We start from the raw sequence: 26,518 nt of genomic DNA, 5'->3' as shown, positions 1-26,518 counted from the left end.
AGGTCATGATCCCAGGGTTGTGGGATTGAACCCTGCTTGAGATTCTCTCTCTCTTTCTTCCTCTCCCTCTCCCTCTGTCCCTATCTGCAGCAGCCCCCCCCCCCAATAAAAAAAATAAATAAATAAAAGGGGAAAAATGTAAATACAGTTGACCTTTGAAAAATGGAGTGTCGGGGGTTAGGTGCACCAAAGCCCATATAGTTGAAAATCCACATAAAACTTTTGACTTCCCCAAAACTTAACTATTAATAGCCTATCATCGGCCAGAAGCCTTACCAAAAGCATAAGTAGTAGATGAACACATATTTTGTATGTTATAAGTATCATATGTTGTATTCTTATAATAAACTAAGCTAGATAAAAGAAAATGTTATTAAGAAAGCAAGGAAAATAAATTTACAGGGCTATGCTGTTTATCAAAAAATCCACATGTCTGTGCACCTGTGCAGTTCAAACCCGTGTTATTCCACAGTCGGCTTGTAGTGTTACCTTACAGGTTATTCAAAATGCAAACAATTATAACCACAGATATTTGCTAAATACTTAGTTAACTATATAATAACATACAGTTTGACTTGTGTGGATTTAGGAAATGTTATTACCAAACATTTGCTCTTTTCAAAGAAGGAAATCATACAGACCACATGCTGTGAATTCTGCCAGAACATCAAGTCCTAAAAAAAAGTTAACTTATATCTTAGATACACACTCTTCTCAGGGTTTCCCATTAAGAATGTGAATAATTTAAATAATTTTGTTTGTTTGTTTTAGGCAATTTGAATCAACCCATAGAAGTGACAGCACTATATTCTTTTGAAGGACAACAGCCAGGGGATTTGAATTTTCAAGCTGGAGACAGAATCACGGTTATATCAAAAACAGATTCTCATTTTGATTGGTGGGAAGGGAAGCTTCGAGGTCAAACTGGCATTTTTCCAGCCAACTATGTTACCATGAATTAAAGTTTATATTGTTTTCTTCTTTGAGAATTACAAAACATTTATTTCCACACTGATAGGATTTACTATCCAGTTAAGCAATGTTTAATATATACTTTAAAAATACTTCTCTTTATTCCATAAACTTTTATCCAGTATATAAAAGATTTTTTCTATCAATAAGTGGTTAACTTACATATCTTTAAATACTTTGTACTAATTTTATAATACACTATTTAATAGTTAATATCATCCATTCATCAAGGTCACAGCCCTTTTGTGTTAATTATCAAACATCAATAAACATATGAGCGGCTATGTATACGGTAATTGCCATTATAATTTGAGAATCTTAAAGGTCGGAGCATGAATACCAGTTCATGTTATTTCTATTTGCAAAGTGACCAGAGAAGAAGAAATTAGCTTAACGAGGGTATTAAGTAATCCTTCTAGTTGTAGATATGAACTAGATATATGAATCCTGAAAAATGATCTTTATCTCTTCAAAAATTGCATATATGTGTATTGAAAGCGGAAACCTCCTATTGCAAAGAAGTTCAGCCATTCTGCATTCCACAAAGATGACATTAACTTTTCTTCTGTGTGAGGTTATGTTTGTGCATTTCTGGAAGAAGAATCAACTTATGTTGACATGGCCCAGTTGTTCCTAAATAAATGTTTTTTAAATGGTAAGTTAATGACTTGATTTTGGTTTCTTTACTTTCTCTGTGTAAAGTTAGAGGCCCTGACGTTTGCCTGAAGGTTAAATAAAACCCACCAGTGCGATTGGCTGCCTAACTTGTTTTCTTTTTGGCTTTACTAATATATACTTAACAAACACAATTATAAAATATTTAAAGGCTACAATGTGATGATACGTATACATACATATACACTAGGGAAGAGTTACCAATGAGTTAATTGGCACACCCGTCATTTCACAAGTTTTTTTGTTGTTTTGTTCCTTCTTTGTTTGGTCTGATGAGAACACTGAAGTTGTACTCTCTTAGGAAATCCCGATGATTTATGAATATAATACTGTATTGTCAAGCATGGTCGACATGCTGTACGTTAGATCCCTGGAACTTATTCCTCCCATAGCTGGGAGTTTGTAAGCTTTACCAATATCTCCTAATTTTCCCCATCTCCCAGCCCCTGGTAGCCACCTCTCTACTCTCTGTTTCTATGAGTTTGGCTTTTTTAGATTTCCATACAAGTGAGATCATGCGGTATTTGTCTTTTTCTGACTGATTTATTTCACTTAGTATAGTGCCCTCAAGGTCCATCCATATTTTCGCAAATTCCAGGATTTTGTTCTATATGTGTGTCTCACATTTTCTTTATCCATTCAGCCATTAATAGACACTTAAGGTTTTCTATATATAATAACATGTCATCTGTAAACAGTGACAATTGTGTTTGCCCTTTCTAATGTGGCTGCCTTTTTATTCATTCCCTAACTGGAAGCCTGTATTTCTCACTCCCCTTCATGTCCCTTTATTTCTTTTTCTTTCCTAATTACACTTCTAGGACTTCCTATACTATGTTGAACAGAAGTGGCAAGAGTGAGGATCCTTGTTTGTTCCTCATCCTAGAGGAAAAGCGTTCGGATTTTCACTGATGAGTATGATGATAGCTGTTGCTGGTTACATGTGTGCATATTGTCTAATCTCCACATAGTTTTGAATTTTCCAAGTTTTTTTTTTCTTGTGATTTCTTGTGACTGTATTCAGAAAAGATTGCTTGATATAATTTCAGTCTTTTGAAATTTATTAAGATTTGCTTCGTGGCCTGACGTGTGATCTGTCCTGCAGAATGTTGCATGCACACGTGAGCACAATGTGTATCCTGCTGCCGTAGGATGGAATGTTCTGCATGTGTCTGTGGGTCCACCTGGTCTGACGTGTAGCCTGGGTCCAGGGTTTCCTCACCGATTTTCTGTCTAGATAATCCACCCACTGTTGGAAGTGGGGGATTGAAGTCTCCACCACCACCACCCATCCGGACTGTATTGCTGTCTATTTCTCCCTTTAAGTCTGTCAATGTCTGCTTTATATAAAACCCTTTTTAAAAAAATTTTGTTTGTTTATTTTTGAGAGAGTGAGAGAGGCAAAGCTTGAGCAGGGGAGGGGCAGAGAGAGAGAGGGAGACACAGAATCTGAAGCAGGTTCCAGGCTCTGAGCTATCAGCACAGAGCCGCACTCAGGGCTTGAGCCCACAGACTGCGAGATCATGACCTGAGCTGGAGTTGGCCACTTAACCGACTGAGCCACCCAGGCGCCCCTACATTTATTCATTTTTGAGAGACAGAGAGAGAGTGTGAACAGGAGAGGGGCAGAGAGAGAGGGAGACACAGAATCTGAAGCAAGCTCCAGGCTCCGAGTTGTCAGCACAGAGTCCAACATGGGGCTCGAATTCACAGACAGTGAGATCACGACCTGAGCTGAAGTCGGACGTTCAACCGACTGAGCCACCCAGGCACCCCACTCATGTGCGTTTTTTAAAGTCTGTTCAGTCACTTATGTCTTTTGATTGATGAATTTAGTCTATTCACATTTGAAATAATGTTTTATTGTTATGGATGTACTATTACCATTTTGTTCATCATTTTGGGGCTGTTTTGTAGTTCTTTTGTTTCTTTCTCTTCTTTTGCCCTCCGCTTTAAGATGATGGTTTTCTTTGGGGCTCCTGGGTGGCTCAGTCGGTTGAGTGTCTGACTCTTGGTTTTGGCTCAGGTCATGATCTTACGTTTCTTGAGTTCAAGCCCCATATTGGGCTCTACCACTGATAGTGTGGAGCCTTCTTGGGATTCTCTCTCTCCCTCTCTCTGCACCTACCCCACTGGCGCTGTCTCTGTCTCTCAAAATAAATAAATAAACTTATAAAAAAAAAGATGATGGTTTTCTTCATGGGTAGTATGTTTGGGTCCTTTCTCTTTGTCTTTGTGCATTTACTATAGGTTCTGCTTGTGGTTTACCTCAAGGCTTACACACAACTTCTTAGTGTCACAACCACCCATTGCAAGCTGATAACAAATTAACTCTGAATGCATATAGAAGCTTTTTTACAACCCCCCCCCCATTTTGTTTTTGATGTCACAATTTACATCTTTTTACATCGTATATCCATGAAAAATTATTGTATTTATAGTTATTAATACTTTTGTCCTTTAATGCTTATACTAGAGTTCTGTGACTTTCCCCACCACTATTACAATATTAGAATATTCTGAATTTATATATTTACCTTTACCAGTGAGTTGTATTCTTTCATATGTTTTCCTGTTATTAATTAGTGCCCTTTCATTTCACGTTGAAGAACTCCCTTAAAATTTTTTTTTTTTAACCTTTTATTTATTTTTGAGACAGGGAGAGACAGAGCATGAACAGGGGAGGGTCAGAGAGAGGGAGACACAGAATCTGAAACAGGCTCCAGGCTCTGAGCTGTCAGCACAGAGCCCGACGCGGGGCTCGAACTCACGGACCGCGAGATCATGACCCCAGCCGAAGTCAGCCGCTCAACCGACTGAGCCACCCAGGCGCCCCATGAAGAACTCCCTTTAATATTTCCTATTAGGCTGTTTAAATGGTGATTAATTCCTTCAGCTTTTGTCTTTCTGGAAAGGTCTTTCTCTCTCCTTCAGTTCTGAAGGACAACTTTGCCAGATACTATATTCTAGGTTAGCAGATTTGTCTTTCCTGTCAGCACCTTGAATATATCACTCTGAAAATGCCCTTCTGGCCTACAACATTTCCCGTAGAAAATTCACTGATAATCAGGGGTTTTCCTTCTACCTAACAGTTTGCTTTTCTCTTGCTACTTTTAAGATTCTGTCCTTGCATTTAATTTCTGGCAATTTAATCAGAAAGTGTCTCAGTGTGGGACTCTAGATGCGTCGCCTTTGGAACTCTGTGTAGGTGTTTCTTTCTTCAGGTGAGGGAAGTTTTCAGCCACCATTGTTTGAATAAGCATTCTGTCCCTTTTCTTCTCTCTTCTTCCTGGAACCCTCTGATTCATCCATTGGCCTAGTTGATGGTGTCCCATAGATCCTTAATCTGTCTTCACTCTTTTTCGTTCTTTTTCTTTTTCTTCTTCTGATTGGAAATTCTGTCGCCCTGCTCTCGAATTTGCTGATTCTTACTTCTGCTCTATCTAGTCTGCTATGAAACTCCTCTATTGAATTTCTCAGTTTGATTACTGTATTCTTTGATGAGGACAACAAAGGCAAAAGAAATGTAAGTAAAATGAGAGTTCCTTACAATTTGCAGCCCTCATATGTCTTAACCGACTGAGCCACCTAGGTGCCCCAATATTACACTATATGTTAACTAACTAGAGTTTAAATAAAAACTTGAAACTACAACAACAACAAAAAAAGATAAGGTGCAGAATTTCAGCACTTTGACACTATAGGAGAAAACGAAATGGAAAAGTTGGAATTGAAAAATAAACCAAGAAGGCAATAGTAGAATTAATAGTAATTTTGACACAGCAAAAAGAGAATCACTCTTCTGAAGGTCAGAAACGAATATTCGTCAAAAGCACGGGAGAGACCCGTCTGTGTGCTCATGTCCTGCAGCACTCCAACCGGATGACAAGAATCGAGGGTTTAAATGTGACGGGACTGGCGATACTTCTCACCGCTTTCTTTGCAGGTTTTCACAGCTGGTTTTTGTTGTTCGTTGTTTATTTCCACGTGCAAGCTTTACAGTCAGTCTGACCGTCTTCAGAAAAAAAAGACTTGACATATTGTTTTAGTGGCATCGTGTTAAATTCTTACATCGACACCGGAAAATTGGTACCCTTACGATGCTCAGTTGCCCGAAGCGAGGGTAAAGGATGCCTCTCCATTCGTTCCAGGCTAATGTGGTTATTTTAGGGATGTTTCAAAGTGCTCTCATATGTAACTTGCAAATCTCTTGTTAATTTTACATCCCGGCCTCGATCATTACTGTGGATATTTAAATTTGTCACCTACCTACCTTAGTTATAGCACCTGCACTGCTCCTGCAAAGAGCCCTGATGGGGAGACCGAGTCTTGTCTAGCTGTCTGCCTCCAGTGCCCAGCACAGCACTCTGTTGTTGAATGAGCTTCTGTTTCTCACTGAGTAGAAAACAGAGAGAAAGCAGAGAGAGTGGGAGTGTGCCAAGGTTTCCATGGTCTTACAAAGACCTAGAATCTAAAACACATTCTTCTGATTCTATAGTCTACATTCAACAGAATTAAATCAAAATCCTCCACCTCTGAACATGTTTTACATTTTAGACTTCACTAAAAGTCAACTTTTGTAAAAAGATACACATTTTTCTCATCCAAAATTCTCATGAGCATTTTTTAGATTTTACCCACAATTTGGAAACTTTACCAAGGGCTTCCATTAGTATTGAAAATACTTGGGGTGCCTGGGTAGCTCAGTCGGTTAAGCAACCGACTCTTGATCTCAGCTCAGGTCTTGATCTCAGGGTTGTGAGTTTGAGCCCCACACAGGGTGTGGAACCTACTAAAAAAAACTTCGAAGACAACCCACAACAACCTAGAGACACTAAGCACCTTGCGAATTTTCCTTTGCCACCTGTGGTACAAAACATACGTTTCCCACATGCTCACTCTTACATTTCAGCATTCCCAATTTCCTACTTATTTGATCACTAAAACAATCTAAGTTCCCATTCAGCTGGTTAGGACATTTGAGAGTCAGCACTGCATGCTGTCCGTCAGAACTGCAGACATTTACAAAGATTGTAATACATCTTGGCAACTACCTCCTAAATGTTTCCAGTATCAACAGGCCAATTCTTTTTGTAGAACCGACTTAATTTTGTTTAAATGTGGTTTGCCTTACTGCTTCTAGGAAAGTTAAAATGAGGCCATAGGATTTCCTGAAAACGTCTCCAACAAAGTGACGGACTCAAGCGATCGGGTGGGAGAGAGACAGCAGGCGGGTTCAAATGAGGAACCAGATGTTCTACCCTCTTCTCTGCACGAGAGCTCCAGTCAGTGATGTGTTTTCCACCCAAAGGTCAGATCACTCTGCCTAAAACCGGGCACGTTTTATATCTGACTGTCATGGAATTTATTAGATGGCTACTCTTCCCAAGAGTTTGAAGTGTGAATATTGGCCTTAGTTCAGGTCCCTCACTTCCTTTGACATGGTTCTGTGGGCAGATAGTGGACTCTGGGGAGTTAGCCCACCACATATAGGGTTTGGCAAATTACTCACTATGAAAGTTTGGAAATTCATTCTGCCTCTCCTGGAAATACCTGTTTTGCAGGATTGAATGGCGTTGCTCATGAGCAAAGAGGTCAAGTGACTGGCACTTTGTGTGTATTCAATGAGTATTAATTTCCTATTCTTCCCTGGAACACTGGACATTTCACTCAGCTATTATGGGTGCACACTGTTTTCCATGCAAAGGCAATACACAGATTTTTTAAAGTTAAATAATCCTCACGTTGTATAATGAAAAGTCTTGCACTTGCAGCCCTTGGGTGCCTCAATTGGTTGAGCATCTGACTCTTGATGCTCTCCTAGTTCGTGAGTTTGAGCCCCACATCAGGCTCTGTCCTGACAGTGCAGAGGCTGCTTGGGATTCTCTCTTTCCCCTCTCACTCTGACCCTACCCTGCTTGTTCTCTCTCTCAAAATAAATAAATAAACTTAAAAAAAAAACAGAAAAAAAAAAAACCTTGCACTTACCAACAGAAGGTAGTGCCTTAATAAAAGCAACTCGTACCTTCCAGAACCTCCCCTGCAACCAGATTTGCCCTAATGTAATGATAAAAATATAATGCAGTCTGCAGTATCTCCTACTTGGATATAACAACTCATTTCCTGCCCCCCCCCAAAATAAATAAAAATAAACAAATTTTACAGGCTACAAAGAAAATCCAGCCCATTCCTTAAAATAAAATGAGATAGTAACAAATGTACCACACTGATGCAAGGTTTTAAAAGCAGGGAAAGTTGGGGGGCGCCTGCGTGGCTCAGTCGGTTAAGCATCTGACTTCAGCTCAGATCGTGATCTCATAGTTCGTGGGATCGAACCCTGCGTCAGGCTCTGTGCTGACAACTCTGTGTCTCCCTCTCTCTCTGCCCCTCCTCTTCTCATGCTCTGTGTCTCTCTCTCTCAAAAATAAACATTAAAATTTTTTTAAAAAAGTAAGGAAAGCTGGTGGGAGAGATGAAGGGGGATTTGGAAACTATTAGCTTAAATTTTTCTGTAAGCCTAAAACTGCTTAAAAATAAAGTGTTAGTTAAAAAAATAAAATGAAATCAAGCCATTTGATCTTATTATTTAAACTACTTATAAATAAAATTTTAATAGTTGAAGAAAAACATAATTTCCATTTTTATAGGGCAGTATTAGCCCATGTGTTCAAGATCAAGCATCACCATGTTTATGTCATGTAATTTAAACTGTTCAGGAAAAGCACAAGTTACAGACTGACGTTCTCCGGTGCCTCCCAGAGGTGCCTATAATCGCTTCCGGGAGAGAGCCAGGATCTTTCTCATCTTTTTCGTGAGCAAGAGCTCCTAAAGGGCACACAAACGAAAGCATATATCTTGGAAGAATGTCCAGTTCCATGTGGGGTTGGATCACGGAACTTCTGAGTCTCCGGAAATTGTTACCATGGCCACCTGGCCAGGCTTGGGGAGGGCTAAAAGAGCCGACAAACATGAGCAGTCTGGACACCTCCCACGAGAGCGGGAGCAGGAAGGAACTGGAAGTGCTGCTCCTTCCTCCTGGGCCTCTGTCCATCCAAACCCATGCACATGGCGTCTCCCCGGGTCACCACTTCGAAGGTCCAACCTGTACAGCTTTACAACCAATGTAATGTTGGGTCCGAGGTAGGGGAAAAGTGTTTGAAACACTTTGAAAGACTATTTCCCACAAGCACAGAGAAGATGAAAATGGTGATGAGTGTCTGGTTTTTAGTCACACACATAAAGAATTTTCAACTGGAGGTTACCAGTGAAACCATCTATTAGCCAACTGATCACTACACTGGGGTTGGGGAGAAATGCACTCAGCAAACAGAGTGGCGGTTTTGGCCATTTCTGTGAAGATGGGTGGTCCAGTCTTCTTCCTAAATGATACAGTGGGTGCCTGTCCTGTGGAGATTCTTCTAGAACAAGAGAGGGACTGGTAGTTACGACTGTAAGCTTTAGGGGCTCCTGGGTGGCTCAGTCGGTTGTGGGATCAAGCCCGTGTTGGGCTCCCCACTCAGTGCAGAGCCTGCTTAAGATTTTCTCTCTTTTCTGTCTCTCTCCCTCTGCCCTTCTCTCCTGTGCTCATGCTCCCTCCCCCCACCCCACCCCACCCCCCCAAAAAAAGAAAGAAAAAGCAAGTTGTGGACCCAGGCTCCAAGACTGTGTGATTTTGAAGATTTTACTCAGTTTCCTCATCATTGATGATCACATGAAACACTTAGAACAGTGCCCAGCAAGTTAAGAGCTCATGGATATTAGTTCAAAGAATATTAGCAATTATTAGTCCATTTCTTTGCCTCCAGAAGAATTCCCAACGCACTGGCTTAACCAACTTTTTCAACTATTCACTTGTACTGATCGTTCAGAGAAGGTATATCAAACAGGGAAGAAGCAATTTTACTCTGTGTGTTGCCATATGTATGCAGGAGGTGGCTCAGCTTCCACAGATGCAGGCAGGGCTGTCTCCTCTCTGGTCACAACACCTCCTCAGGATACAATTCTGCAAGCCTGAGTCCTCCCGGGCTCTCTCCTGCAGGCTCCTCCCCGGACCTGTGTCCGCAGCTGCACCTGCCCGGGGACTCTGGTTGGTTACGGCTGCAAGAGGAGAGGGATCTCATGGTGAACAGGGTGGTCGGGTTTTCTCCTCTCTTTGGCACTTTCCCTCATCAACGAGTCAAATGGAAACAAATCCCGAGGAGGACTCGCTTTGTTTGCGGAAAAACTTTTCTGAGCACTTCTGTAACTTGATATCTGGAGTCCTGGGGATACTGGAGTGAATGGAGTTATCCTAGCGGACAGAAGCATAGTTCCTAGGAGATAAAAGATGGACAACTACAACAATTTTAGATAGTAATAAATGCTACAAAGAAAAAACTGAGTTCTGGGATGGGGCGAGAGTGCTATTCAGGGGGTCCAGAGGTCTCTGTGAGGTGAAGATACTCAAGTGAGAAACAGAGAGGGAAGAGAGGTTGGTACTGGAGAGGTGCACACGAAAGGTCTCCTGAGCTGAAGCACCAGCGGACACCAAGCCCCCGAGCAGGACGAGGACGGGGAGCAGACTGCCCCGTGTGACCGTCACACAGGGCGGCTCGGGATGGGAGCGTGTTACAGAAAGAGCGCTGACCACAGGGCGTGGGCTGGTCCCACCCTCCTGCCTTCTCATCAGAGGAAAGCCCGGGAGGATTTTAAGCAAGGTGTAAAATGACCCAATGTAACGTTCAAATAGAGTATTTTGGCTATTACGTGGAAAAAAAAGTGCAAGAGGGCAGATGTGTGGCCGAGAGGCTGGAAAGGTAGAAGGAGGAGAGAGCTGGCTTCCCAGGGGCTCGGAGGAGGAGATCCTGCCCCACGGGCTGTGGGCCGAACGGAGGGAGGAGGTGGGATGTCCTCTGGGCTTGGCCCTGGCTGCTGCCTGACCCTTCCAGATGGGAAGGCCTGGTGAGGGACAGGGCCAGAGCCAGGACACCCCCCCCACCCCTCCTCTTCACATCTGGGATGTGAGGACAGGAGCCTCCAATGAGGTGGGGAAAACTGGGGGCTAGGGGTAGATTTGGGGGATAACTGCTGTGTAGGTTGTGAGCACCGACAAGACAATAGGCCAGGAGAGCACTTGATACGCCCTGGAGGGGAGCTTACAGGACAGGGAGTGGAGACCAAGAGGGAGAGGTCAGAGGACAAGGGTGTTTCTGGACCAGAGGGGATGGCTCAGTGGGGTGAAGGCGTTTCTCAGGCGAGGAGAAAGGTTCCAAGCGCAGGCTCCAAAGCCCTTAGCAGGGTGAGGGGGCTGGTGTGCTGGTGGGTGGGTGGGTTTGCTGAGGAGGGGACCTGAGGGGGCGGGTGCCTGCGAACAAACCCCGCAGAATCAGGCCCCCAGCCTGAGCCCCGCCCCTGCCAGGCGTCGGCTGTGCGTCAGGGCCACCCAGGTGGGCAGGTGCCCACCAGCAGGAGCGGCCGAGCAGTCCTCACCTGTGAAAATGAGGGAGAATAAGCGACAATTTGGAAAACATCACAATACTGAATTTTAAAAATCAGAGTACAAGGCAGTGACAGTACGATTCCACTTTCCTTGAAGAAAGCACGTGTGACAGAAAAAGAACCGCTGAGGGCTTTGACCTGGACGGTTTGTTGCCCTGTGTCGGCTGGAAGTCGGTATTATATTAACAGAGGAGTTATTTAAAGACAGAAATCTGACCAGCCGCCCACGACCACGTGTGGGGCCAGGCCTCCGGTCCCTAGGAGAGGGCACGGTGATGGGGACGCGACCTCACCAGCCCCGGAGCTGCAGGGGCGGCAGGGTGTCCCCAGTGTGTGACCTGCGGGGCCGGGTCTGCGAGGTCTCGGGTTGGTAAGGACGCAGCCACAGGCCGCCCTTCTGGCCTCCCTGACCACCCAGACGGACGCCCCTTGGAAAAGCTGCGGGCACCTGGGTCCTAGCCCCCAGAGCAGGCCCCAGGCCCCAGGCCCCAGGCCCCAGGCCCCAGGCCCAGTCCCGATCCCTCCCCTCGGCCAGGCCCTGACCCCTGGCGTGGAGGACGGAGGGCCCGGGCCTGGCTGTCCCTGAGGGCGGCACTTGTCCCCTCCAGAGCCAGCAGCCCCTCTCCCCGCACTCCTACCTGTGCGGGGCGGCACCTGTCCTGCACCTGCCGCTGAGCCCCGTCCCAGCAGAGCTGCTTCCCAGGCTCGGGGAGCACCCACGGCCCGTCACCGGCAGGAGCAGGAGGCCAGCTGTGCAGGCGGTGCAGGGTGGGGGGTGGAGGGTGCGGGGCTCTCCTCGGTCCTGTCTCAGGACCAAGGGCCCAGCGTCTTGGAAAAGGCTCCAAATTTGCGGTTGGGAAGAGCTGCTGCAGGCTGGGCAGGGGCGGGTTCCGAACATGGGTCCGTGAGAAAGAAGGTTCCGAACTCGCGTCCGTGAGGAAGGAGGTTCAAGCACTGTCGCTCTGCCCTGGCGGTCTGGGGGTCTACGCCCTGCGAGGCGCAGACAGGACGCGCAGCTCAGTCAAGCCTCAGAGGCCACGCCCCACACCGGGTTTTGGGGGAAAGCGCTGTCCGCCTTCAGAACCCACCTCCCGCCTCCTTTTCCAGAGTTTTCTCCTGTCTCAGTCCTGCTTTGGCAGATTTTCTTTGCCTCCGTGCTCTTTCTGACCGCACAGGCCTGCCCTGTGACGCTCGTGTCATTGCACACCCAGCACACTCTTGCAAAGAAACGCCTTCTAAAGTGGTGAAAATGCGTGCTTAAATAATTTTGTGGGACTGCCTGGTGGCTCAGTCGGTTGAGTGTCCGACTTCGGCTCAGGTCGTGATCTCGAGGTTCATGGATTCCAGCCCTGAGTCGGGCTCTGTGCTGACAGCTCAGAGCCTGGAGCCTGCTTCGAATTCTCTGTCTCCCTCTCTCTGCCCCTCCCCTGCTCAATACGCGCGCTCTCTCTCTCTCTCTCTCAAAAATAAACACTAAAAAATTAAAAATAAACAAAAATAATTTTACCACTGCAAGTAACAGCAAATAACAGAAGACATGGGAATATTGGATTCAATGTATCAGAATTTCTTTTTCTTGAATGACAAGAAGTGGGGGTAGGAAATCCAGAGAGGGCGGGCATGTCACTGATGGCATCGGAAACCCTGGAGCATTCTCTCTGGCTGCACGTGCAGAGCTTACTGTCACGGGGCATTCACGCATTCATCCCTCCATCATCAACACACATGCACTTAGTAACCACCACGTGTCAAGCACTGGTTTGGGTCCCTGGGGATACAAAGTGGACAAAGAAATTTCTTCACGGAGCTTCACTCTTCCCAGGAAAGATACACAATAAATGAACATAAAAATATTGAAATAATGTTTAAAATGGAAACTGTAACATAAATAAATAAAAACAAATATAAAATAAACAAATATAAAACATACATACAATAAACAAATGTAAAACTACAACCACAGTATATCAGCTCCTGACAAGGGCTGTGGAGCAGCGGTGAGGCCGCGAGGCACAGCCCGTGGAGGGCGTCTGGCCCCCGGACACACTGTTCACATAGACGCAAGTTTTTCCCAAGTTTTCTCCTGGGTTTTGTCGTCTCTCCTCTGCCCTTTCTGACCCTCTTCCCCGGCAACTGCTCATCTGCTCTCTGTCACCATGGAAAACTTTCACATTTTCTATAATTTTAATAAACAGACTCGTTAGTATGAGCTCTGTTGGGTCTGGCCTCTAGAGTCAGCATAATTTCTTTCCAGATTCACCCACCAGTAGCTCCTGCTGTTTCACTGCGAGAGCTGCGTGTACCCTGCTGTGTGGTTGCCCCGAAACTCTTACCCTTTTGCCATAAACATGCTCTCCCGGTTTTTGGCTGTAACGGAACCAAACAAACGGTGCCATAGACATTTTCGTACAGGTGCTTTGCATGGGCACGTCCATTATTTCTCTTGAGTCGGCGGGCAGGGACAGAGGTGGCCACAGGGCAGCTGGTGAGGCCCCCGCACCACGCGGGTCACAGTTTCTACCACCCAGAGGCTTGCGGTTTGGTGCCACGTACTTTTAACTTCATTGCTTCCGCTCCCATTGTTTCCCTAGTGACCCATCAAGTCGACCATCTTGCTTGTGTTTGTCTGCCGTCATTTATCTGCTTCAGTGATTTTTCCAACTCAATTTCCCCCATTTTTATTTTGGCTTGCCTATTGTTATTGAGTTCTGCGACATCTTTCTATGTTTTGGATAAAATCAGGTATAACATTTTCAATTATTTTCTCTCAGTCTGTGGCTTACGCTTTCGTTCTTTTCACAGTGTATTTCAGAGAGATGTTTTAATTTTTATGATATGTCCACTTCATCAATTTTTCTTTTGTGAATCTGAGAAGTCTTTGCCTAACCTCAGCCTCAGAGAGTTTCTCTGATGCTTTCTTGCAGCAGCATTTTATAGTTTTGGGTTTTACATTTAGGTCGATTATCCATTTGCGAACATTTTTGTGCATAGCGAGAACGGAAGGAGCAAAATTCTTGTGGCTTTTTTGTTGGCTTGTTTGTTTTCTGTGTTGATTCTTTTCCTTGTGTTACAGCAGGAACTCACTGGGCTCCCTAGACCCAAGGGCTGCCCTTCCAACAGCTCTTATCTTCTGAGCAAACTCCCTGTGTGCATTCCCTGTCTCCCTGTCTCTTCCCCCTTGAGCTCGCAGTAAATGCCACCTCCTTGCTTGACCATACTTCTTACGCTCCTTCATTTTTCCATCCTTGGTCTCATCAGACTGTAGTTGGAATAATTTATTCAGTCATATCCTTCTGTTTCCGATTCATCTTCAGTTGTGGCCAATCTGCTGCTTAATGCACCATCAAGTTTTAAATTTTAACTCTCACACTTTTTATTTATTGAAGTTTTACCGGTTTGATTTCCAAATATGCTTCCTTTCTTTCTTATCTCATCCTTGCTTCTGCTTTATTTGTGTGACCATGATTACTGTATATCTTAATGTCTGATGACTCCTATGCCCGAAGTCCTTGCAAGTCTGGGTCTTTGCTTTGTTCAATTCCTTGCTGTTTCTTATTTGTAATGCCTTGCGTCTGTGCTGCTTTTGTGTTTTTTTTTTTTTTCAATAGGAAATGGATCAAATTCCTGGCAGTTGTATTTATGTCTTGGCTTCAAGTGGCAGACCTCCAGAGAGAATTTGTTTCTGCTAATGGCCTGGGGGCTTTCATGGCCCAGAAGTACTTCCCACTAATCGGCCCCATTGAGGAGTTTGGACCACACAGGTACCACACGCCTACACCCCACGCCTGTCCGTGTGACCAAAGTGCCCTTTCTCTTCTGTGTACAGACCTAATTTCCCATTTATCCTTACAGGGAATGCAGAACTTCACGGAGTTCTGAGTAATTCAGGGTCTCCTGCAAGCCTCCTGCCCCACAGGCCTGGCTGTGTCTCCCGTGTTTTGCTCGCTGTTCACCGCTCGCACCGGAGTCTGACTTGGGCCCGGGTGGCCCACGTGGCCCCCCCAGGAGGATCCCTCACCCTGCACTCCTCCTTTGTGCTCCGTCACCTTGGCCTCCACAGCACTCCTGCTTCTCCTCTATTTTCTGGTTGACGAGGTCACCAAGAGTTTGGAGCTTGACTTACTGTTGGAAATGGAGTCTTTTAAAATGTTTTTCATTTGTTTTCATCTTTAAGTTTCCTGAGGTGCCTCACCGTGATGCTGCCTCTGGGTTTGTTACCATTTTGGAGGTGAACTTATTTTTCCTCTACTTATTTTCTGATTTCTGTACCCATTCGTGCTTCATCTTCTCTGGTATCTCACCATCTCTTACTTAAGATTTCACTTTTCCGCTTCATGACCATCTTTTACTATAGCAATTATTTCCTTGATTTTTGTGATTGATAAAATGTTTAGTTGCAATACCAACCTATCAGAAACAATTTTGGATATTACTTAGTTTTGCAGTTTCCTCCCTCCGTCCCCCCTTCCTTCCTTCCTCCTTCCTTCCTTCCTCTCTTCCTTCCTCCTTCCTCTCTTCCTTCCTCCTTCCTTCCTTCCTCTCTTCCTTCCTCCTTCCTTCCTTCTTTCCTTCCTCCTTCCTTCCTCCCTCCCTCCCTCCTTCCTTTTTTCCTTCCTTCCTTCCTCTTTTCCTTCTTTCCTTCTCTGTTTCCTTCCTTTGTTCCTTCCTTCCTCTTTTCCTTCTTCCTTCCTTCCTTCCTCCTTCCTTCCTTCCTTCCTTCCTTCCTTTCTCCTTCCTTCCTTCCTTCCTTCCTTCCTTCCTTCCTCCTTCCTTCTTTCTTTCCTTCCTTCCTTCCTCTTTTCCTTCCTTCCTTCTCTGCTTCCTTCCTTTGTTCCTTCCTTCCTGTTTTCCTTCCTCCTTCCTCTCTTCCTCCTTCCTTCCTTCCTTCCTTCCTTCCTTCCTTCCTTCCTCCTTCCTTTCTCCTTCCTTTCTTCCTTCTCTCCTTCCTTCCTTCCTTCCTCCTTCCTTCCTTCCTTCCTTCCTTCCTTCCTTCCTCCTTCCTTCCTTCCTTCTTTCCTTCCTTCCTTTCTTCCTTCCTTCTCTCCTTCCTTCCTTCCTTCCTTCCTTCCTTCCTTCATCCCCCTTCCTTCCTTCTTTGTTATGGTTTTCCATTTTCTTCTATGTTCCTAATCACTGAATGAGTGGGATGTCATAGGCCAGTATTCTCGAGAGTTTCCTGTGAGGTGAAAGGAGCTGTTCCTTACGTGGTTTGTACTCTGCAGAGACTCACTCTTTTCTTCTGTCACAGAAAGACACTGCTTTCTGCATATGTGGTTGGTCTCTGACCCCTTGTGCACACCCATCATTTCCGCCATGTGAAATGAGCTGGTAAAGGGTTCGGTGTTCAGCAAGCCTCCCCAGTGGCCCCTGTCTAACTTTCACTCCTCACCATCAAAAAGTGGGTCTGGTGGTTCCTCCACACCTGCCTCCACGTTCTCTCTCCTCACTGTGGCTTCTCCCCACAGAGCTGTGTCTGACCTCCGTTCTGTCTGACATTCCCTAGAATTCATATGGAGAATGAAGATTACACCTGCCCCCCTTGTTTGTTGAAAATGGAGTTTTCATCAGGTTTTAAAAAGGCATTGCCCTTGTGGCTTTTCAGTGATCTCCTAGGGAGAGGGGGAATCCTCACTTATTCAGTTACCTTCAATATGGAAGTCTGGACTGACATGTTCAAATGTTAAGGTGGCAGTATTTTCATTTGAAATAGAACAAATATACAAATGTTGCGTCAAACGCATTGTTTCATGAATTGTATTAGTTAGGATAAGGCAAAAGGTAGTCTTTTTGTAAAAATCTATGTTGTGCAGACTCTACAAAATATAGACATGAGCGCTTACAAATATAAATATTTCAAAACTTCAGTAACTAAATTTTGGTTAGTAGGAATAAAACCAAATAAAAAACTGTATTATTTAAGTTTCATTTCCATGCACACCCTGAGATCTGTATCATGATGTGAAGGACAAATTCTGGATGTGAGTAGTTTTCATCACAGATACTGTTTCACAATTATAAAAATCCACTAACCTTTGGATACACAGAGATGTCCTTGCCACTGGAAGTAGGCTGGATATTTGAAATGAGAGTAAACGTAAGAGTTTACCAATTATGGTAAGAGCAGAGGACTACATTATCAGCTTTATAGAAAGTCACATAAAATATTTCAAATTTGGACTTCATAAATATTTTCTCAAACCAGGTGGCAGTAGTGAGTGAAAAATAGGTCTTTCCTGCTCTCTTTCTGGACTGTGTGAAATAGATGAATACAGCAAGAGAACAATCCATTGCTCTAGAAGGCTTTTAGAGATAGAAGTATTTTTTTAATACTTTCTTGATTTTGATTATAAACTAATGAGAATTTAATAACGAGAAGAGGTAAAATAATTGTGATTTTTCAAACACATGAGTTGGTATTTGGAGAATGACTTAACATCAAAACCAAAAAAATTAAATTCTCTTCTGAAATGATTGATGTTTGAGAAATAGTACTTAGGAGATCTAGACACCCACTTTTAAGAAAATACGGCAAATATTTGTGATTCATGTGATTCTTTTTGTTTTTATTTTTTATTTTTATTTTTAAAAAAAAATTTTTTTTTTCCAACGTTTATTTATTTTTGGGACAGAGGGAGACAGAGCATGAACGGGGGAGGGGCAGAGAGAGAGGGAGACACAGAATCAGAAACAGGCTCCAGGCTCTGAGCCATCAGCCCAGAGCCTGAGGCGGGGCTCGAACTCCCGGACCGCGAGATCGTGACCTGGCTGAAGTCGGACGTTTAACCGACTGCGCCACCCAGGCGCCCCATGATTCATGTGATTCTTAAAGCTAGCATTACAGGAGAAAGATGCTGTTAGTGCCACAGAGTGTTACAGAGATTCCACAAAAAATGGATTGTATAGATTGCATAGATCAATCTGGAAGTCAGGTTCAGTGTTTGATGGATCTTCTCTAGGCCACAAAACAATGCTACATACAGTCAGTAAGACATTGTTGATTTAATTTCACTTAAGTTAAATTTGGGAGGCTTATAAAATAAACACAATCTGAGAAGTGCAATGCTACCCTGTAATATAAATACTACGGAAAATTAGAATAACAATTGGCCTTCCTAGGCCTATGTCTACTCAAAATTTTCATTAGCATGTTGGGTTTCACTATAAATGTCTTGATTATCATATTCTTAGATTAAGCAAATTTGGCAGGGATCACAAGTATTTAAAGTGACATTTCAGTCTTCGAATGTCTTTCCAAACTAGAGGACAAGGCCAAACCTATTATGATTTAATTCAACCAGGGGAAAAATAAGCCAGAATTTTCTCCCCTCCCCACAGCCCACTCCCCAGATTGAATAAATTGCAGCAGCAAAGGGATAGTTTAAAAAAGCAAACATGGTGGTTTAGGAATTTCCAAACCCTCAGGTCACAGTCAGTCGTCAGTAAAATATCTATTTTAGGCAAAGGAAAGAAAACGGTTTTGTGTTGGGTGGAGATTAGCAAAAGGGCAGAGTAAGACGCTCAGCATAATTTTCTCTCCAAAAAGCAATGAAGACGCTTGACAGGATGATCACAAGCGACCATTTCTGAACTCTGAAAATTAACCAAAAGCATAAGACAAGCTGAGGAGAATTTATTCAAGGAAAGCCACTGAACCTTGGTAAAAGCAGAGGATTTCTGTGTTTGCATGTAGTGATGCCCCTGCCACCCCTCCCCCCCAGCCCGAGCCTCCCCCCCTGCCGCCCCTCCCCCGACCTGCACCACTGGAGCCCACAGAAAAACCTGGAGTCCAGAGCCACACTGAAAACAGTCTGAGAAGGTTGCACCCCAGCTGCCTGAGGCTAGGACAATGGTGGGAACAACAGACAAGTCCCACCCGCCAAAGGGAGATCTTTGGACTGACACGGGACTTGACAAGCCCCACGCACTCCTGCAGAGCCGAAAGTCTGTGTGTACCCACCCCCACAAAGTGCACTTCTCTCCTCTTGTGCAAGCCCGTCCCTTCTGTCTCTGCAGGAGCTGGGAACGAGGGTGTTTACATGACCAAAGAGACAGACCACATGGATTAAAATGTCTGTGGTGACTTAGGTATTTCTGGGGTGCAACCAGGGAAAGGGGGGACGTGTCCAACTTGGGACGGTCTGGAGTTAGACTCTGTGCCTGAGTCTAGCCTCTGCTCAGAGTATTTTCAGAACTGCCTCCGCATCACACAAGACCCCAGAGGGACAGCAGAGGTGCCCACACTCACTTCTCCAGAGCGGTTTGCACCACATTCCCCGAGGGTCTTTGGAAAGCCACCATGCAAATAAAACCTCACTTTAAACAGTACCAAAGAACATGAACGTGACTTAAAATGAGCAGAAAGCCACACAGTGCATTCACCGTCTTGCGAGCGAATGGTGTCTGTGAGCCGAAGGGTTGGGAGGAGAAGGAGTTGGCCGGAGAGTGCAAAGGTAACAAAGAAGTTCTAAAAATAGAATGTAACACAAGTACTGCATTCTGGTTGGTGAATTTCCCGTTTAATGGTGTTGGATAGCTATTAAGAAACGACTTTACGTGCATACGGAGGTTGAACAAGCAGGAAAATACGCTGCGAATATGGGAGTCATGATTCTCATCCTTGGAAAAAGAAGTTACAAGTACAGGCCAGGGTACGACAAGAGTAAACCCAAGTCTTGGATTAAAATCAGAGGCATCAATATGAATTCATGGCTTCTAAATATGCACAGGGATAGTTAAATGCAGGAATGTGTGTACCATGGGTTAGTCAGTCCACATACCTGATTACAAGGGGGAAAATATAACCTTAGTGTAGAGAAACCCAGCACATGGTACATTAGCAAGCGGTCAGGGCTAACACCCTCAGTGATAAGATATTGAGGGACAGTGTCCATAGGCACCCTCTTCTCATGAAAGACGTGGAGACACTGAGGGACGGTTAACAGGGAGAGACCAGGGCGGTGCGGCAACTAGAGGCCATGTGGGACCCGCACCTGGATCTTGGAACGGTGATGACAACCACAGAAAAATATGAAATCCATATAAAGTCTGTAATTCAGTTACTAGTTTAGATAAGTGTACTATGGTCACATAACATACTAACATGAGAGGAATGTGGATATACGGGATATCTATGTATTATTTTTGTAAATTTCCTAGAAGCCTAAAACTATTTCAAAGTAAAAAACACAAAATTGCATTAGAATTTTTTTCCTACAGTTTTTTTTTTTAAAGGTTTTCATGTTTAAGAGCTGCTTGAATATGCCTTTCAGGCCCGAGTCTCTGTCATTCTTAGGGGTCATGGCTAAATGCTGTACTTGGCTGGGTCGCTGTTGTGTTTGGCTTTTCTGTATGTTTTATATGCACATTTACATTATTTCATAATTGTGTTTTTATTATCATAACAGTGAAAACAAAGCTGCCTCTCTTCAGATATACATTCTGCGGCCACGTCAAGCCAAGGATGGAAGGTGGAGACAGCAGACTTTGCTGGAGGCAAGGGGCCCTTCTCTCTGGGTTTCGCAAGGGCCACCTGAAGGTTATATGCAGCCCTTAGGCTGTTGGCTCATCAAATATTAGACAATATTTCTGGGAAATCTACCTAGACTTTGACATAAGTTTGAAGGAAAAGGAAGTCGGTCTTGAGTGATTTCTTTCTTTTCTTGACCTGGTCCAAGCCATGCTGGGAACACACTATTCCTTGCTCAGGGGATCCTGCCGGTCCGAATCTCGAGACTTCATCTGGAGTCACATACGAGAAGTCACATATGAGAAGCTGGCATTCCTCGCTGGTCAAGGCCCACACTCATGTAAGTTCTGTGGGGCCAGTGTACGTGCTGAAAGGCTGATCTCTTCGTCGGAGGCCTCAAAACTTCCTGTTGGTCACAGAGCAAGTCAATGGACTTGTGTCATGAAGAAAGTGGATTAAATAACCCAAGTGAAACAACGAACGAAAGTTTAAAACTCCTGTGATTATATTAGCTAAAAATGCAATGTTTTACCTTAACATGTAAAAATGTCTACACTTTCACATAAATCAAAAGTATGATGTGTGTTTTGGGCTTCGTGGCTTACCAGGCACTTTTAAAACCGTTCCCTTCCTTAGCACTTACAGCTGAACGAGTGCAGTGCTGTTGTGCAACTCCTGCTGGTGAGGAAGCCGTGTTCACACACCGCCTGACCTCACGCCACCAGCCAGGGCACAGCCAGAGCTGCAGGACAGGCCGCTGTGCTGTCCAGAGCCACGCGGGGCCGCAGAGAAGGGTCAGCAGGGACACCCGGGACCTGCTCTTCTCAGCAGGGATTATCAGCCATATCCCGCCAGGGGCCGGGTTACCAAGTCCCTTCCGGGGCCTGCGTTTCAAGTGACTGGAGTCTATGCACGTACATTGTAAGTCAACATGACATACTGTCATCAGACAAATCCCACATCTGGAGCGTGAGTGCTGGGTTGCATGCCGGCCCCGCCACCTACTAGCTCCAAGATTCATCTAGACGACTGGCCATCTTTGAATCCGGTTTCTCATCCGCAAAGTAGGTACAAGACGAGATAATGAACATAAAAAAATCCCACTGAGTGCTGGGCACATAGGAAATGCTCCAAAGCATTGCTGAAGTATTATTACTATTGCCCTTGTCACAGAAAATGTCCAGCTTGCGCTGGTGATCACCTTTGCCCCACATGCTTCAACACAGCAGGTTGTTCAACTCCAGTCACCAGTGGACACGGAGTGTTTTATTCAGTTTTCTGCCTTCCAGCGTCCCGGAACATGGGAGGGGGACCCCCTGGAACGTCACACAGAGTTGTTATTTCAGGAAACCGTGCACCCAGCATTCTAACTGCAGCTCCCGTCACACGTTTAATGAGGACAGGCCATGAGCTCAGTCCTTGGAGGGCCTCACTCTAACTTAGCTAACCTCTAATGCGCACTGCATTTTCCGTGCCGGCTTCCGCCTCGCGTCTCCCACCAGACAGCAGTTGCTCCCTGCGGGGACGGAAGCTGTGTTGCGCTGTTCTCTAAGCTCAACGTACCAGCTGACGAGCAGGAGTGAATGCCAGTTAGTAACTGGGTGTTGGGTAAGTTTTGTAGTTCCATATGAAGATTTTATACCTACATTATGTATTAAGATCCCTTCCTCCGAGAATTTAATACAGGAATCTGTTATGTGAAATGCAGATTCGATCATCCATCGTTCAGTTGACATGTGCTTATTGAACATCTACTGTATTCCAGACAGCATTCGAGGCAGAGAATAGAAGAGATGAGCATTCCTGCCAGTGTGTGTTGGTGTGAGGGTTACTGAGGAAATGACTGGAAGCCGTATCTCTGGTGCAAAACAGAAGTTGCTTGCTTTCCTGTAATTTACCAAGACCTAGAAAAATAGACAAGAATGCGTTAGGGGCGATATTCGGTGGAAGTACCTCTTGGTGATGCCATACCATGAAATAAAAGTGAAACTCATCTTTTTTTAATCACTTAGGTCTTAGCTTCCATGAAAGACCCTCTCCTTGCTGCCCTGGACACCTGGAGGCCAGGCGTTTCCCACAGCCAAAGCGCAAACCTGCCAGATGGCGGCCTTCCTTATGTCCGTCTCTCTCCCAGGACTGGGCTCCTGGTGTCAAGGCTATGCCCATTCTCCACTCTCTCCTCAGTGCACAAGTCAGGTCAGCAACCTGCTCAACTGGACTGAACCAACTGGGTAGCTTGCTCACATCCTTGCAAAAAAGTCAACAACCAACTTAATTAAGGCTGAAAAAGACATTAACATATGGAGCATCTTTGAGCCCCTCAAAGACAACCAACAGGCTGGCAAGGCTCAATTTTACTTGGTGTTTTGGATTTTTATTTCCCTGACTATTCTAAAATGATATTGCTTTATTCCCAGAATAAGCACATGCAGAGAAAGAATCCCTTGCCCTACAGACCTCAGCTGCTCTGCAATGTACCCGTCCATGCAAACACAGCCTCCATCTGAACTTATTTTCCTAATTACATGCATGTAATCTAAAAAAAAAGCAAAGAATGTGGGAAAGGATAAAGTTTAAAATAAGCTTTAAACGGTAGGAATGCAGGGGACCCTGAGAATGGTGGGGGGAGTGAGTTTAACATCTCCGTTTTAACGTACTAACCTGGTAGGACCCAGGCAACCGGGAGTTTATGCTGCAGACATGAAATTAAGGATGCAGCAAAGCAATGAGATAAACTGATTTTATTCTAATATAGTTAGTGAATTTTATTTTTTATTTATTTTTTAAATTTTTTCCTAATGTTTGGTTATTTTTGAGAGACAGAGAGACAGAGCACACGTGGGGGAGGGGCAGAGAGAGAGGGAGACACAGAATCCGAAACAGGCTCCAGGCTCTGAGCTGTCAGCACAGAGCCCGACACGGGGCTCGAACTCACAGACCGCGAGATCATGACCTGAGCTGAAGTCGGACATCAATCGACTGAGCCACCAGGAGCCCCGTTAATGAATTTTAAAGTATGTGAACTTAGAAAAATACAGCTATGTTGGCTGTACATGTACACGTTAAAAACATTTAACTTTTGCAAAACCTAAAGTTCAGGGTTGTATTTCTTCCATTCTGATAGTGTTATTTTGTTCACAGCCATACTAACATTTTACTTTTCAGTATTGAGAAACTGAGATATTCCTCAGCCATTAGAATTTTGCTTATAGCAGCAAAATAACAGCACGGAAGGGTGCCTGTGATACACTGTTCAGGTGAAGTCGAGGACCCACACCCCCTGTGCACTGCGACCAAAGCTGAGTAAGCTGTGTGCATCTTAAGAAACTGGAAGGAACGTGGAGGTGGAAATATTTCGTATGTTAGGGTGCTGAGGTTGTGCAACGAGACTTTTTTTTTTTGTCTAACATTTTATATCACGTCTTATTTTCTTAGTAATGCTAAGAACTAGTATAAGAATTCAAGTACAAATTAATTTTTTCCCAAAGAGTAAGTATAAACTTAACCATGGTATCGCTTCTTCTTGCTTTGTTCTGGCTTACCTTTGCCAAACTAGCTGCAATTTCTCTCCTAGCACCTCCAAGGAGATTATAATTATATTGTAAATCCTGAAAAAGAGACTTCTCATGAAATTGTACTGGTGACCCCTTAGAAACAAGGTCAGTGCATTACAGTGTGGACGGGTTAGTGTTACGTAAGTCCTACAACAAAGTTAACTTAGAAGTCCGCACATCAGTCCACACACCTAGAGAATAACTTTCCTGGAGCACGTGTTAACAGATAACCTTTTATTTTAAGTCTTTAAAAGCAGTTGTCTTTCACCCCGTAGAAGTAACAGCAAATGTCACGGGAGTTGTTTGCCTCTCCCTGGTTTTGTATGATGGACTGAAAAAGGAACTCTTGCCTGGACCCTCTTCTGAAACTAGCAACGCCCACTGCCCAGGCCAGACCTGCGGCTGCAGCACTTAGGTGGTGCCCAATGGACCAGGTTCTTCGTTTTCAACAATATTTGAAGGGTTTCTTAAATACAGGACTTTTACAAGTTTAGTTGGAAAAGATCGAGTTCATGATATATGCCTGCAGGCATAAACCACATAATTCAAGAAACAAAGTGATTAAAATCCCTAACTTCTGCTTCCTAGGAGATTATGATGGTTTCACTAAGGTGCCTGTGTTCTGCTAAATGAAATACATTTTCAGTTTAGACCCTGAGAAGCAGCCACTGAAGAAGATGCCCTCTCCACCCACCTCCTCAGTGAGCACAGCTGACTATGCAGAGGTCACACACCTGCCGGGTGGGTTACAGATGGGTCTTGGGCCAATTCTATTGTGGTTGGTGACAAGGGATTTGAAATAAGAACCAACAAAACCGTAGCACAGTGAAGTCCACAAAAGTCAGACTTTGGGCCCAGAAAGAAATCTACCCTGGACAAGTTATTTCTCTGCTGCTGACCGTGTTGCCTTTGCTGCAGCCCAAGCTCCCAGAAAAGAGCAAAGATAAGGCACCTGCCTCGTATCCCAAGGAAGAGCTGCCTGGTCGGACTCCTTCCCCACATTCTCACGGGAGACTCAGCCCTTGTTCACCCACGACAAGGACAAACGCACACCCCCCAGCTCCTGGTTCTTTGTCCCGTGAACGTTAGGCTGAAGTGCTTTCTCTCCGCTGACCTGCAGAGCCAGTGCTTGTTGAGCCAGACTTTGCCTGAGATTCTCCCTTCCCCCAGGCCCTGACCTTCCGCCCTCCTTTGAGTGTGGGAAGAGGAACAACGCCCCGACCACTTCCCTGGGGAATGGTGACCTCGAGACACAATACCCTCTGACCTCCTGCCCCCCCCCCCCCCCCATCGTCCGTGGCCCGCCCAGCTCTTCCCAGCCTGTTCCTTCCTCCTCAGGGCGGAGGAGCCCTCCTGTGCCTGACCTGAGATGTTCAAAGTCTCCGGTCCAGAGGACCTTCCCTCTTGCTGTAAAGTCTCCTCTTTGTGAAGTAAGCTTCTCAAAGCCCGTCCTTACCTGCGTTGGGGTTTGTTTTATTTTTGTTCTGTACATTTGTGACATTCTGTTTGATTAAATTGGTTGACAATCGCACAAATTCCTTAACCACAATGAGGAATGCATGATGGAGGCTCACTGTCTATAAGGCGGCAGGTATGTGGACCAGGGACCCTCCCGCACAGAACTCACAAACACGCTGGAAACAAATAAAGCCAACAAATCATTTGAAAATGTGTGGATGATCAGGGCGCCTGGGGGCTCAGTCGGCTGAACGTCCGACTTTGGCTCAGGTCATGATCTCGTGGTTCGTGAGTTTGAGCCCCGCATCGGGCTCTGTGCTGACAGCTCGGAGCCTAGAGCCTGCTTCCGATTCTGTGTCTCCCTCTCTCTCTGTTCCTCTCTCTCTCTCTCAAAAATAAATAAACATAGGGGCGCCTGGGTGGCGCAGTCGGTTAAGCGTCCGACTTCAGCCAGGTCACGATCTCGCGGTCCGTGAGTTCGAGCCCCGCGTCAGGCTCTGGGCTGATGGCTCGGAGCCTGGAGCCTGTTTCCGATTCTGTGTCTCCCTCTCTCTCTGCCCCTCCCCCGTTCATGCTCTGTCTCTCTCTGTCCCAAAAATAAATAAACGTTGAAAGAAAAAAAAAAATTAAAAATAAATAAATAAATAAATAAATAAACATTAATTTTTTTTTTATGGCTTAGCATATGGAAATACAGTGAGCCTTGGAAGTCTGATCTGCAAGAACAGGTAAGTCTCAACTGGCTAAACGGGAGTGCTAAATCTTGGTGCCCAGAAGTATGGATTTCATTATAGAGGCAGGAGGTGGAAATAGTTTTTGTAAATTCAGGCCCTCGAAAGGTGACGACTGTAGCACTTGGAAAGGAGACCAGCCTTGCTGAAGTGCACACCTGTCTCTGGTGGAGGGAGGCAGGCTG

The 26,518-nt window shown here is 44.9% G+C and overlaps 1 protein-coding gene across 6 annotated transcripts in view; it reads left to right on the top strand.

Annotated features, from left to right (window-relative positions):
• The window catches only part of SH3YL1 (SH3 and SYLF domain containing 1), a 40,915-nt gene extending 39,284 nt beyond the window's left edge, over window positions 1–1,631 (top strand). For 5 of the 6 annotated variants that reach the window (XM_086699894.1, XM_086699889.1, XM_025927433.2 and 2 more), the window contains one exon: window positions 772–1,631. In XM_086699894.1, coding sequence (XP_086556020.1) covers window positions 772–962 — 191 coding nt within the window. In that variant the 3' untranslated portion in view covers window positions 963–1,631. The remainder of the gene's footprint in view (window positions 1–771) is intronic. The other variant, XM_086699892.1, reaches the window with a different exon arrangement.
• Window positions 1,632–26,518: the final 24,887 nt, after the last annotated feature.

Source organism: Puma concolor, chromosome A3 (genome assembly GCF_028749965.1).
Source record: "Puma concolor isolate L17-30 chromosome A3, mPumCon1.1.hap2, whole genome shotgun sequence".
NCBI classification, from domain to species: domain Eukaryota; kingdom Metazoa; phylum Chordata; class Mammalia; order Carnivora; family Felidae; genus Puma; species Puma concolor.
This window is presented reverse-complemented; position numbering and strand designations above follow the sequence as displayed.